This window comes from Bombus bifarius, unplaced genomic scaffold, assembly GCF_011952205.1.
Source record: "Bombus bifarius isolate JDL3187 unplaced genomic scaffold, Bbif_JDL3187 scf7180000008169, whole genome shotgun sequence".
NCBI classification, from domain to species: Eukaryota; Metazoa; Arthropoda; class Insecta; order Hymenoptera; family Apidae; genus Bombus; species Bombus bifarius.
The window spans coordinates 742223-756451 of NW_022884490.1; the positions used below are offsets into that span (position 1 = coordinate 742223).

The 14229-nt window shown below is 29.3% G+C and overlaps 2 protein-coding genes across 4 annotated transcripts; one reads left to right on the forward strand and one right to left on the reverse strand.

Moving 5' to 3' along the window:
• Positions 1-3829: 3829 nt before the first annotated feature.
• LOC117209274 (mitochondrial coenzyme A transporter SLC25A42) lies at positions 3830-11474 on the forward strand. Of its 3 annotated transcripts, none has more exons than XM_033451075.1 (6): positions 3830-4100; positions 8540-8743; positions 9054-9382; positions 9591-9856; positions 10109-10295; positions 10552-11474. In XM_033451075.1, the coding sequence occupies exons 2-6, from the start codon at positions 8660-8662 to the stop codon at positions 10700-10702; spliced, it is 1017 nt and encodes a 338-aa protein (XP_033306966.1). In that variant the 5' UTR covers positions 3830-4100; positions 8540-8659; the 3' UTR covers positions 10703-11474. The 3 variants fall into 3 exon arrangements, with proteins under 3 accessions (XP_033306966.1, XP_033306965.1, XP_033306964.1); XM_033451074.1 differs by lacking the exon at positions 3830-4100 and adding an exon at positions 6634-6760; XM_033451073.1 differs by lacking the exon at positions 3830-4100 and adding an exon at positions 6649-6983.
• A 430-nt stretch (positions 11475-11904) lies between these two features.
• LOC117209275 (mitotic checkpoint protein BUB3) lies at positions 11905-14171 on the reverse strand. The gene is made up of 5 exons (XM_033451076.1): positions 13854-14171; positions 13571-13766; positions 13162-13231; positions 12773-13083; positions 11905-12660 (listed from the first exon to the last, which is right to left on the reverse strand). Exons 2-5 carry the CDS (start codon positions 13763-13765, stop codon positions 12256-12258), a joined length of 981 nt encoding a protein of 326 aa, XP_033306967.1. The 5' UTR covers position 13766; positions 13854-14171; the 3' UTR covers positions 11905-12255.
• Between the last annotated feature and the right edge of the window lie 58 nt (positions 14172-14229).

Sequence of the window (14229 nt, forward strand, 5' to 3'; positions counted from 1 at the left end):
CCACGTTTGCAGTGCTAATCTTCCCGAGACCGCCATTTCCAGTCATTAAATTGTTTTCGACCTCCATCTCGCTTCGTGTCTTGACTTCTGACCCCTGACCGCACACACATACAACAGAGCTACGTAGCGCACATGTACGTTTTAACCAAACGCGTCCGCCAAAAACGAGTACAGGTCGTTTCATCGGATTCAGTCGAGAAATCAACGATTTAACGATCAATTTTTATGAAAGATGAAACGCTCAAAGCGTATGGACATATTATACAGGGTGTCTGAAGAGGTCGGGACAAAGCGTACGCTACGTATCGTTAGGGTCGAGTAAAGGGAAACAAGAAGTTGATAGAAGCTCGTGTCCGAAAATGTTTAATGAAAGGGTTATAAAAGGGTTCAAAGATTTGCGGGAAAGTTATCCTTACGACTCGCTCTTACGCAGAATCGCAGCAGACAGACACAGGTGTATTTACTGCTACCCTGTTAACTGCGGAGTTTGGTTTCGAAGATACCTTACAGGGTGCACAGGTAAAATCAAGCAACGACGAGTATACACGTCGACCGTGGTGTAAATATGCTCCTATTATAAATTTAACGAAGAAAAGGTAAAACAAAACGAGGAAGAATTACGTTTTAATTCGATAAAAAATTAACAATTCGTTGTTATTGAAAACTTAGAAATTGTCAAAAAATAATAAAGTAAAGTACACAAAAGAAGAACATGTTTTTGTACTTGACCTCGTTAATAAGTTTCGTTCCGATCTCTTCGGACACCCTGTATACGTGGATAAAAAAATTCTTCATTAAATGATAGAATTTTGAAAGAAGCGTATAAACGAATAGAATCCATATTTTGCGATAGTCGCACGTATGTAGCTAGCTTTGTATTATTTTCGCGATTATTATTATCATAGTAGCAATTTAATCATTGCTGTATAGTACTTTATAGTACTTCATAGTACTTTTTGAAATGAAAAAGTGATACAGATGGGTGTATCTACTAAATATTAAATAGATCGTTATCGCCTTGTAAAGAGTTTATAATTATCTTTTTATATGATACGATCTTAAATCTCGTGTATCACAAAAATACGAAATATCACTTAATCGTTCCTTGTGTAACGACTACTGCATAAATTCCATACGCTGACAATCTTGGACAATCCTCGAGTAAATATTGTCTGATTTTATCTCCTTAGGAAATTCAGTATCTATGTGTCTCCACATGTTCAAAAATAGATGATAAAAACCCGTGATACGATAGACGTAAAGACAAATATCAGAACACGTGGAAAGTATCGTTGCGCGATAATTAACCAACCATTTAATAATATTACAAATCGCAAGTTGTAGCTTATGAATTTTATATATTTATATATATATTTTATATATTTTACAAATAGAGTGATGACGTAGCTTGTAATTTTCGAAAGCAGAAACGATTAAATTAACTGTTAATTACAAGTCGTCTGGTCCCCAAAATTGTGAAATTATGAAACACGAAGGTTTGTAATCTACAACGTGCAACGTTAATGTTATGAGTAAAGAATTGTGCAAGAGAAGCCTGGTAGTTTATTTCTCAAGTTATCTGTTATATGCGCAATGCGTTAATATCGTTTTGTTGCACGTTATGTGTCATTATAATCTGTGAATTTTACGTCATTCCTCTAGACAATTTCGCTGCAAGTGAACATTTTAATTTCTGATAAAAATAATCAGTTCTTCCGTCGTCATAAAAAGTACCGTATCTCTCTGTTATTTGAGAATGCTCGTAAAATAAGATTTAATAACGTCGACTCACTAGAACAATTTGTTGCAACTGTGTTTATTCGCAACAAGCGGATCGCAATCCAAAATCTTATTTACGTATCTCCACGGCTGTCTATAAACTTAAACGACTATAAACTTGTGATATCGCGATAATTACATATCTCCATATCTTTCATAGAATCATTCGCTGCATGAGAATAAATTAAGCGAATTAAATCGGAGACATTTTTAAAAACGATCTCGTCTCTTTCAAAATTCCCCTAAATATCATTGCCTTAAAGAAAAAAAAAACTTCTCAAAACTGAGCCAGATACAAACTGCCGCTCGGTCACTGAATTATCTAAATTCCTACATTAAAAAATGATCAATTAAATTTCATGCCCGATCTTGCAAAGCCCCAGAGCCAGCGCTGGAGCATCCACAGCCGAGATTCCTCGAAGAACGGTGGAACGTTTATTCGTTTAGATTTTCGTACGATGAACGGTCGATATCTGTCCGGTGTTCGATTTAAATTTTCAATCAGCCGATGAACATTCCACGTGCAGAAGACGAGTCCACCGTGAGTCAACTGGCCCGAGGAGCCGATAAGATTCATGCATAAAAACGGATCTGGTTTACGAGAATGCTCGTCGTCTAGAACACGATTATTAAAACGTGCCGCCAGCTCGTAGAGCCCAATAAAGGAAACGCAGTTCCCGGCCTTCTCGGAACCTTAAATTAAAACCGCTCTCGTTGTTTTGCGATCGGAAAAGGATCCCCGATCGGTGCCGAGGACTTGAGAGCGTTCCGGTGTCGTTCGCAATCGGGGGCATAAAGTGTCCGCATAAAGCAAAGTCCAGCGTAGACACCGAACCACCAGGTAAGGATACGCTCGAAAAGGTGCCCCACGTCCTCTGACCATTCGGGGAAATCCATCGTTCGAGAAAAATCGGATTTTTCGAAACGCGAACCAATGTTCTTGGCCTACGAACTAGAACGGAAATAATGAATGCGAGATAAGGTGGGAGGGGACTCGGCCAGAGAAAAATTTAATAGGAGAAAAAAAAACCATGTAACGAGTATGTGGAAGCGTGGAAAATTTTCCTAGGCCTTTATTGCGCTTCTTATATAACAAGGAAGATATCGAGAAATTTATTGTGAAACTATATTGAAACTATCGGTGACGTCATGTGGAAAGATTTATCGTTGTTTCATAAATTAGAAATGTTTTTATTGTATGTATCTATTATCTTATTGCGGTAGACAGAATCGTAATGGAAAGAGTACAGAGTAACGTAGAGTTATAGGAAGCACGAAGAATTGGGGCGAAATTTTATGGAACTAAGCCTATAGATCTGAAGAAAGTGGTTAGAAAAAAGATTTAACGTTGATGTAAGACGTATAGATGAGGAGTGGTGGAAGTATGCGAGATTTTCCTAGCTTTTAACTTTAGCCTTTATTTTCTGTAGATATATCTTGAGACTTATTGCGACATTATTGGAAAACAAAAGCGATTGTAAAACTATCAGTGGTATATTACAAGACTTTTATCATTGTTTCGTTAACCACGGATGTTTTCGTTGCAGCAAAGATAAGAATATTATCATAATATAAAAATATAAAGCTTGATATAAAAGTTCATGGAAAGTATATATAAGAAATTGAAGAGAAATTTTTTTCTGGAGCTAAGTGCGTTAGATAAGAACAGTGATTATTCAAATTGCAAGAGTTAAAAGTGTTTCCTTTTTTTCGCGAATTTGATAGACTTGCCAAAATTAGATTCAGATTCAATCGCTTACTTATCTTGCTATACGTAAAACAAATGTAATTAATAAAGGGTATTACTATATTAAGACAGAAGTAGAACTTCTATTATGTTAAATTTACAGACGTATTAATGGTAAACAAATATTTCTTAAAACCTCTTCGTCTCAGTGTTTCATTTTTCTTAATAAAACTTCTGTACATTTTCCATAGTTATGGAATTAATCTTGTTACGCTCCGAACGTTTGTGTAATGCCTGTTTCCATTTCCTTTAACTCTACGCGTGTTCTCATTGGAAATCAATCGTCAGTGGTTGCTACGGGTTTGTACGACTTTAAATGGCTGATCCAACTTCTATAATGCAATTTCAATGTTGGTAGTCGACTACAGAACACTATAAATGCCTATCTCTGGCAAGTCCGCTAACTGATAACGTATCTAACGCTTTACAATCGCGTTTTCTTGGGTATTTATTATCAGTACCAATGAAAACACAAAAACATCGTCGAGATTAATCGTTCAGAAACCAGAAGGCTAACGAGTTTAAATCTTCGTTAAATTGTGACAACAATGGATGATTTGTTTCGAAGCGTGTTGTAAGTATCTCTTTATAATTTTAAGAAATCTTTTAACTATAGGTAATTTCGATATTTGTCAACGTTGTTGTAAATTATCAAATGTTGCGTGTATCGTACCCAAAAGAATGAGGTTAGAGTTTATACTAAACTGATCATTTAATATAATTTCTATCGAAAAAGAATGTGACGAGTTTCCCCGTTAGATGATAAATTCAATAGTTCTGTATTAATTTACAAAATTCGAGTATTAGAATTTCTTTCAAAATTTGATTTCCAAGCAAGGATGAAAAACATAGTGGCCGCTCCTGCCCACAAGGAGAAAACATTATCAGGTAGACAGACGGCGTGCGGTCCTGCAGGGTTTTAATTCGAATAAATCCAAGTTGACGAGGAGGCGGCCTTTTAAAATTCCAATGATAACAGACCGGATCTTTGAAGCTCGTCAACGACGTAACATCTACCGTGCTATCTTTCTCTATTCTCTATTTTCTAACCTATTCCTCTACGCGAAACATTGATCTTACTTAAATACAACAGAATACCGAAATTTTCGCAACAACAAAAAACTGAATCATTAGTATACAAATTAATTCCTTCTCGCTCCGTTTTGGATTATTTTACACATTTTTTCAAAATAATTTTTAAATTTTCTTTAGTAAATGTCTTGATATTTTGAAGTCTTTAATGTAATTTATTATTCCTTTTCATATTTTAGGGCAGTTTATTTCAATGTAAAATTATATTTTGACCTTGCTTTATTTTTCAATACTTAAAATTGATTAATTCAATGAATTTAATTCAAAAGTAATGAAATTAACCTAATTCGTCATAATTTAGTTATTGTTGAAACTTGAAGAGCTTAGGTCGTTAGGATCATTGACACTAGCTAACATATAAATAGTCTTTGACCACATAATTGATCGGAAATTGGAAATTACATCGAAAATAATAATTCCTTCTTATCATTTTAGAAATAACCATTCATTTACGAAATATTTAACCCTTTTAAGCTAATCCATTGTCAGAGTCACATTGTATTACGAAGAATTTTATTATTTCATACTATTATAGAAAATTATTATTTATATTCTTCTTTTTAAAAACTATTGTTGTTTACACATGTTACTTTATAACTAATAATATAAAAGTTCCAGTAAGAATTAATATCATTTGAAACTGACAGTACATTCATAATATAATGTGTACAATGTTTTTATATAATCTGTAACATCTATTTAATATTAAAGGACAAATAATTTAGAAATACATTTGATATACTTTACTTTCTTTTAATATTTAAATGACCTATTGCTTGTAATATTCAATTCATAATAAAGAAATAACCTATATATTAATACAAACATTATCTAAAATTTATTATATAAATAACATCTGATTCTGCGTATTTAAAAAAGAAAGACGTTAGTACGTTAGTAATCCTAACTCACCAATACCCATGTAGTGTCGAATAAACGGTGGAAGATTCCCTGTTGAAAGAAAATACATTGCTTTCTGCATAAATAAACTTTTCAAGATATTAAAATAATTCACAAATAAACAATTATTTATCCTAACCGATAAACTCCCGCTGAAACTTTATACGACATGGCGCTAATACGATGATATTTGGAACTAAAGAATATAAATCAAAATAAAGTTAGTATTTACGTCGTAGTATTATATTAACGTAAATATCCAAAATTTAAATTTCGAACTTAATATAAAAATGTTTATAATAAATTTAATTTTCTTTGATATTACGTTTTCGTAATAAAAGTAATATTCCTTGATTATGTATATGTTTAAACTCTTAAAAAATGATTAAGGTAGACATTATCATGTTTGTTATATAATTTTATAGAAATAAATTATTTCATTTTGATAACATTTAATAACTTTATTATAAATTCGAAAAATAGATATCAATAGAGAGTGCAGACATTACATAAAGTGCTTTATATATAGTGCTTAGAGGTCGCTAACGTACGTATAAAGAAAATGCATATAACAGGTTTCTACTTGAGCAACGTTGTTTTCTCTCTATACCTTTATATTCAATGTTCTTTCAAATTAAACTTTTCAACTAAGGAGTGTATAAGACACTTCAAACTTTGCAATTAGATATTTAAAATTGATAATTTTTCCAATGTTAATTATGTAATTACGTTTATAATATAAATCTAAATTTAACATTTGATATTACTTTTATTATTGACATTAAAATTTATTTAACGAGACAAAACTTTTCAAAAATGATGATATAAATGAGATAGTTAACATACTTTGATATATTAGTGACAAATATTGACGAATGTACGTACATAAACATATGTTTTTACGCATGCAGCTGTATTAAATCCAGTCGCAATTTATACACATGTGAACCTTCATTATCTAAATCTAGTTTTACATCCTTTGTGATAAACTTAATAATTCTGCAAGAACTAACAAGAAAATATGTATGTATACATATATGTATTCGAGAGTGTAAATACTTTAAATGATAAGAATTTAAATTTCTGAATACATATTCACATTGTTTTATAGCGCCATCTATAAAGATGAACCGAATATACCGAAAGGTCACATCGTCACACGTAGAAATATTGTTCCATTCTTAATCAGAAGACTCTATAAGACTTGTGCATATGTGAATACATTATGTTAGTGTGCATTACGTACGTATGTATTTAATAAAGGCAATATTATGATGTATCTACAGTTTGGTATCAGTTGCGCGTATAAAACCATTGGAGTAATATTTACTTCAAACTTTTGTAATATTTATTTAATAATGTGAAGTACTTTAATCGATGTTGAATGTTCCGTTCGCATTCATTATTTTTTCAAGAAACAGAATCTGATAAATCACTCGACTGTTTTTTTACACAACTGAAAAATGTAACGTATAACAGTTTTATTGTTTATATTTTTACTTTATTATATATAAGTTTGTCAGATAGTATTTATTTTATACCTTGCATATTTATAAAGTAACATAATATAGATTACAGTGGAAAATGCTTTTAAAGGAATTCAAATTCGTTTAAAGGTACAGATGTAGAATTTAAAAATAACACGTTACCTCGCCCATTATTCGCATGCAATTATATAAAAAGATAAATGCAATAAATTAATTAATTAAATGTTTACTTTATCATGTCAATTCATCCGTGCAATTAAAAGTCACAATATCGTATTTTCGCACGTATATAAATTATACATATTACGTTATAATAGTTGTGCAGTAGAATCATTTTTCGTAATTAACTATGACGATATTCAAATAGTTTATTTAATAATTTAGTAATAATACACATTACGTAATTTCATTGGTTCTTTGATGTATGTATAGCTAGTAAATTATAGTTAGGTAAGATAAGTATCATTAATCACAGGTACGATCATTAGAGTAGAAAAAATTTAATTCGTAATACAAGATAATTAAATATTTGCTACAATGAAATATTTAATTGAGAAATTGTTTAAATATGAAAATTAATGAATGAAAAGATAAGAATTGTAATGATAATAAAAATTATACTCTCCTATTGAATTAAATATAAATATTTGTTTAAACAATACAGAAAAATATAAAGTAGTTTCTAAATATCATAAATTTTATTTACTATTTTGATAAAACTTAAAAAATATTGTATGTGATTAAGTGATAAATATATATTTAGGATTAATTTGCAGAGATTTGTATATCAAATTGCATTTTATGTAATTAACAATTTCTATTTACTTGTACAAGATTATATTGCTATGTATATAATACAATATATTAATTGCTGAGACTAAAAAATATTAACTTTTTTATATTAATTTAAATTTTTTGTATATATTGCTTTTAATATCATGAATGTAAAGATTGACCTCTATATAAAAATAACAAAATATTTGTATTAATCACTTTGAAAAATAATAAATTTATTTATGAAAAACAGTTTCAGTAGATGCATCAATTCCGTAAGGTTTAAAAAATAGCACAAGGCTTTCTCTTATTGAGTCCTTGTACATTCAACAAAAGGATAAATATGTGAATAGAATATAATCTACTTATAAAGTACCTAACCACGTTGAACTATAAATATTAAATATACAATACATGTATTGTATATCTATATTTATATTCTCAATCTCTTGTACAGATATAGATGTACATGTAACTTTCGTTTAGGTATTTAGATGCAGAATTATCTAACATATGACTATATAACTACTACAGATAATAAAATTAATTTTAATGTGTTATATTATCAATAATAAAATATAATTACAATATAGTTCCAATATCGAAATAATTAATTAATGCAATTAAGTTTTTTTTGATAAAAATAGCAAAAGTAAATCTTGTATTCAATATATATCCATAGGTCACATTTTTTATTTCTTTACTTTAAATATTTGTACACAATTACATAATTTTTATAAAATATTCTGTCTTTTTACAGAAAAATCTGCAGAAATACTCTTTAATAAAGCAATTTAAGTAAAATCATCCACATTATAAGAGAATGTACTTAAGAAATTTGTTCTATCAATTATAGCCAACAGTTATTGAAGGGATATAAATGTCTGTTTTGTCAAACTCAACAAAGCAAGTGTTACAAAGTCCATCACCTCTTTCAATGGAAAAACAAGATGTACATACAACAGTAAGTAATAAAATAATTTGTTGAATATTTATGTAAAGATTATACATACACGCATATCTTTTTATATTAAATGTAAAATAAAATACTTATCTGAATTTTTATTTGGTTTATTATATTGAAATCAGTTCAAAATTATAAAATATAAAATTTGTTGTGTATTGCATTTCAACTAAGATCTAATGAATATATTAAATTATATTTCAATTCAATTATATTTTATAAATTTGCATTTCATTGCATATCTGATTTCAGTCAGTGGAAAATCTGATATTCAGCTATATCATACACAACATTAAATTGTGTATTTCAGAAGAAACAAGAAAAAAAGGTTGGGAGCGATGGTTTATCAAATACACAAAGAGTATGGACAAGCTTGGTATCAGGTGCTATTGCAGGAGCATTAGCAAAAACTACAATAGCACCTCTAGATCGCACGAAAATAAACTTCCAAATCTCAAATCAACCATTTTCGGCAAAAGCGGCGGTCAGATTTTTAGTAAATACTCTTAAAACAGAAGGTTTATTAAGTTTGTGGCGTGGGAATAGTGCAACTATGGTTAGAATAGTTCCATATTCTGCTGTTCAATTCACAGCCCATGAGCAATGGAAAAGGATTCTGGGAATAAATGGGTCGGAAAGGTAAAACAGAAAAATTATAATTAAATTAAAACAGCATGAATATATGTATAGGATATAATATAACCACATAGTGCTTAATGTCATATTTTTAAATATAATTAATTTTTTAAACTAATCTACAAATCTTTTGCAAATTTTACAACTATGCTAAATTTTATTAGTAATATATTTGCAATGACATATACAAAAACTTTTTTGTTCTTTATAGAGAAAAACCTGGACTAAACTTTCTTGCTGGTTCATTAGCGGGTATAACATCACAAGGCACAACTTACCCCCTGGATTTGATGAGAGCAAGAATGGCTGTGACACAAAAGGCTGAATATAAAACATTGCGACAAATTTTTGTACGCATTTACGTGGAAGAAGGAATATTGGCCTATTACCGTGGCTTTACTGCAACGTTACTTGGTGTCATTCCTTATGCTGGTTGCAGTTTCTTCACCTATGATCTACTCAGGAACTTATTAAATGGTAAGTCAATTCTTTTACAGGCTTATTCTACGTCGTGACAGTGCTTACGCGCAGAAAAAAAATCGTGATTTATACGAACGAGAGTGGCTCGTGTATGATCGTAAAGCAGGGTACCCGTGGGGCACATCGGGGCTGTTTCCCGATATTGGGACAGTACTTACTTTAATAGCGACGCTTGTTGAGACAAGTCCGATGGCGGTGTTTTTCAAGTACGTGCTTCATGTTCGATGATGGCTACATGTCGATGAACAGTGCACACGGTGGCTATTCCTGGCTTCTCGACATCACTGATTTGCGGCGCCATTGCCGGAATGGTTGCTCAGACTAGCAGCTACCCTTTGGACATCGTACGGAGAAGAATGCAGACCTCAGCAATCCATGGCCCGATGAACAGCCAGCATTATCACACAATTACCTCAACTGTCACAAAAATTTACAAGTGAGTTTAAGATTGTTGCTCTTACATAATTTTTAGTTTTGCCTAAAAATTACTAACATCAAATTGAATTCTAATATAATTTCATAAGAATTACAATTATAAGTGTGATATTCGTGTTATTTAAAATATAGAATATATGTTTACAAATGTAGTAAACTGATATCTGTATAAAGTAATAAAAATTGTTGCATAAATAAGTAAATTTGATTGCATTGTAAACAAAAATGTTTTATATATGATCTTTTATCATTTTCAGAGAAGAAGGTATAATGGCCTTCTATAAAGGATTGAGCATGAATTGGGTGAAAGGCCCAATTGCTGTAGGAATTAGTTTTGCAACACATGATTCAATCCGTGATGCGTTAAGAAAACTCATAATTTCTGAAAATACTTCATCAAAAACATAAAAAGCAACAAAAGTAGCTAATTATATATTAACATAGGGCATCTAATTAGAAAAACAAGTAAATATATTTTTATCTGCTAAACAGCTCTTTGAAATACAGAATTTGTGGTAGACTTGCGCTCAAAGTTTGTTATAATATTCTATTGTTAATAACAGTTATGTACTAATAGAGTTTGTACAGAAATCTGTCAAATATCTTGTGTACACGTATATATTTATGATCATGTAAAAGAATTGTAAAATATATCAAAGAACATATTCAAAAAACAGAAGATGCTAGTACAAATTGTTAATGTAGATATTGTTAACTGAAGTGTTATAAAAACTGTTAAACTGCTAAAAATGCATGTCTCATATAGGCATATACTATAAATCACTAAAAAATGAAATTATATATTACGCAAGTATTAACATTTAGTTTATTTGCAATATGAGCAAATAGCGTCAATGCAATTGCCCTAACAAGTTTGTTCTTTCATCTATAATAAAAAGAATAAACGTATCTTTTCTCAATTTCAAATAACTTCAAATAACTTTAAGAAATACAACATCTACATTTTTTCGCATTAAACTACAGATATGTGTAATACGTACAATCGTTAATGTAATAGTAAATGAATGATAACTCTATTAACTAAATAGTAATACATACTAAATTTGTGTATAGTATTGCAGCATTCTATTAACATCAACTGAGTTGTGACAATAATTTCGTAAATATAATGTGCAATATATACGTATGTGTATTAATAAATAGCACAATTATTTATAAAGGAGCAAATTAATGGAAAAATTATTTGTACCTCATGTCTCTTTTATAAAATGATTTATAATTATCTTGTATGTTTATATTGCTCCAACTTATTTTAATACTATGTACATCTAACTTGAAGTGTGTGTGTATAAAACACTGTTGTTTGATTTAATCTTAGTGGCTTAATAAAATAAGTTTAAGAATTACGTTTTTCTTTAAGTAGATTTTTCATTAAATTGTTTAACATAATGCGTTAATTAATACTTTTGTAATAGATATATTGGATACTATAATATATAATATTTTATTTTTATTAAAATATATTATAATTTGAATAAAACGCTTTACTCAAACACTTAATAAGTACTATTCTAGTACTATTCTAGTACTATTAGTAATAATTATTATCAATAATAAGAAGGAAGAGAATAATATAATAGATGATGAAATGAACAATAAAATTTACAAATATTTAATATGTAAAATAGTGCTGAATAAGTCTATTATTATCTTAAATAAACAAAATAATGTTTACAAAAAAATATTTTATTAAAATTTGACTAGTCTCGTAATTCTGAACAGATATTACTTCGTTTGTAGATTTTGCTTCTAATTATCAGTCAATTGTTTAAGATATAAAAATGTAAAATAGAACACTGTTATTATATATATTACAAATGGTTATTAATTTCTGTGAAAAAGCTTTAACATCCAGTTTTTACTGCTTTAATAAAGCAGAATATAATTAAAAAATTTTTAATCTATTTTTCCTGTAAAAAACTTTGTACAATAACACAATATTATTTTGGTTTAGTTTCTTGGTCATTCACATATCTTATATAAATTTCTCTCTCATCATTTCCACCTGGTGGAATTTCAGCTTCATTCAAATATGATACTCCTATGGCAAGCACAGAACCATCATGACTAAAACTAAGTGCAGCAACACCAGCATTATATCTGTGAAACTGACATAAACGTTTTTTGTTAAAACCATCCCAAATATTTACATAACCATCTGAACCACCAGTTGCAAATGTATTATAAGTTGAATGAAAACTAATAGCATTCACTGGATATATGTGCTCCACATTGTTTTCCTTTATCCTATGACATTTAAAAGCATATTTCTTTTTCTGTGCTTCTGGTGTTGTATCAAGGTATTCAACAGCAACACGGCCCTCTATACTACTAAGAACATATCCCTAAAAGTTATTAAGAATTAGACATATATAAAATCTAATATTAATATTAAATTAAAACAAAACAGTATTTATACAATCTTTAAATTTATCTTTTTTTAAATATCAAACCTACCTGTTCATTAGGAAAACCTTTAATACAACGTGTCTGGTACTTCAAACTGCTTTCACGTCTTTGAAACATACCAGCCATATTTCTCAGATCCCAAATACAAACTTTGCGTTTAGCTGTACCTACTACAAATTTATCTCCGCATACAGACAAGGCAAGAACGACATCAGGTTGTAAATAACTACCTACACAAGTGGGTGTTCTGGGATCCCAAAGTTTCACTGCTGCATCCCACCCACCAGTTAATATTGCATTTACTGCAGCACAATATTCAATTTTCCTAATTGGTTTATCATGTGTTCCCATAACTGATTCTATAAAGGGATTTTTATTATGATTTTTCTACATTATATTGAACATGAATAAAGATAAAAATATAGAAGTGTTAATACCAGTATTACTATTGATATCATACATCTTTAATGTATTTCCTAAACCACCACTATAAGCATGAACAGCATCCTGTTAAAGAAACATTCTTTATTATGCTAGTTCTAAAAATAGAAATTTTTATAATAATTGAGAAATATTCAATGTGAAATATAATAATGCATAATATATTTAAATATATAGAATTTTCTTCTTTTATTCCTGCATACATTTTTCTTATCATATAAATACTTTCAATTTGTTGTGTATCTTTGTATTTTAAATATTATATTTTATCCAATCCTCCTTTTTGCTTCAAATATACAAATATAACATATCGTTAGATATTACTATAATACTTTCCAACTTGTTTATCTTATGAATATATAAAAATTTATAAAGCACAAGGATATTTGATAAATTTGTAATTACCTGAAATGCAACATCTAAAACTGGCAAATCATGATTATATTTTAATCTCATAGTATTTGCATGAATGTCATACAGCCGCACTGTACTGTCCCAAGAGGAAACAAGAAGGAATTGTGTTGAATTAGGTCCAAATTCTACTGCTGAAATTGCATCAGTTGGCGGAGATTTTATTTTAAACTCTGTCCGAGATTCCATTCTTAAAAGAAAAAGAAATTTATGAAAAATATATATACAAAATAATGTAAACTAAACATAACCTGCAAACAATAAACCATTCAATTACATTTTAGAAAACTATTATTACTCTTAATAATCGATTTATAATATACTTATTTTCAATATCAATATAAATTTTTATATTTTTAACTATTAGTTAAACACTAGTTAAAAACTTATTTAAATGGAACCTAAATATCAGAAACGAAAATACAGACATTCACTTTCATACATAACATAAAAGAGAACACTTTAATATACGTTGCTGAACTTAATTATGAATAGAAATGTATACAAGAAAAATTCGAAAATATAATTCTATTTGATTGTGCTATTTAAGAATGTATTATGTAAAAGCAACTATTATTCAATTTTAATTAGCGACTTAAAAAATGTATATGTGTATGGAACATTCGGCAAACGTTTGAATCTCAGGAAGTACT

What these genes read in the sequence shown, in the direction of transcription:
- LOC117209275 (XM_033451076.1), bottom strand. Translation starts at nt 13,765, where the DNA reads ATGGAATCTCGGACAGAGTTTAAAATAAAATCTCCGCCAACTGATGCA. An exon ending in TGATATCAATAGTAATACTG is followed by an intron (nt 13,084 to 13,161) that starts GTATTAACACTT and finishes ATCCCTTTATAG; the next exon opens with AATCAGTTATGGGAACACAT. An exon ending in AAGGTTTTCCTAATGAACAG is followed by an intron (nt 12,661 to 12,772) that starts GTAGGTTTGATA and finishes AATAACTTTTAG; the next exon opens with GGATATGTTCTTAGTAGTAT.
- LOC117209274 (XM_033451075.1), top strand. Translation starts at nt 8,660, where the DNA reads ATGTCTGTTTTGTCAAACTCAACAAAGCAAGTGTTACAAAGTCCATCA. An exon ending in GGAATAAATGGGTCGGAAAG is followed by an intron (nt 9,383 to 9,590) that starts GTAAAACAGAAA and finishes TGTTCTTTATAG; the next exon opens with AGAAAAACCTGGACTAAACT. An exon ending in ACTGTCACAAAAATTTACAA is followed by an intron (nt 10,296 to 10,551) that starts GTGAGTTTAAGA and finishes TATCATTTTCAG; the next exon opens with AGAAGAAGGTATAATGGCCT.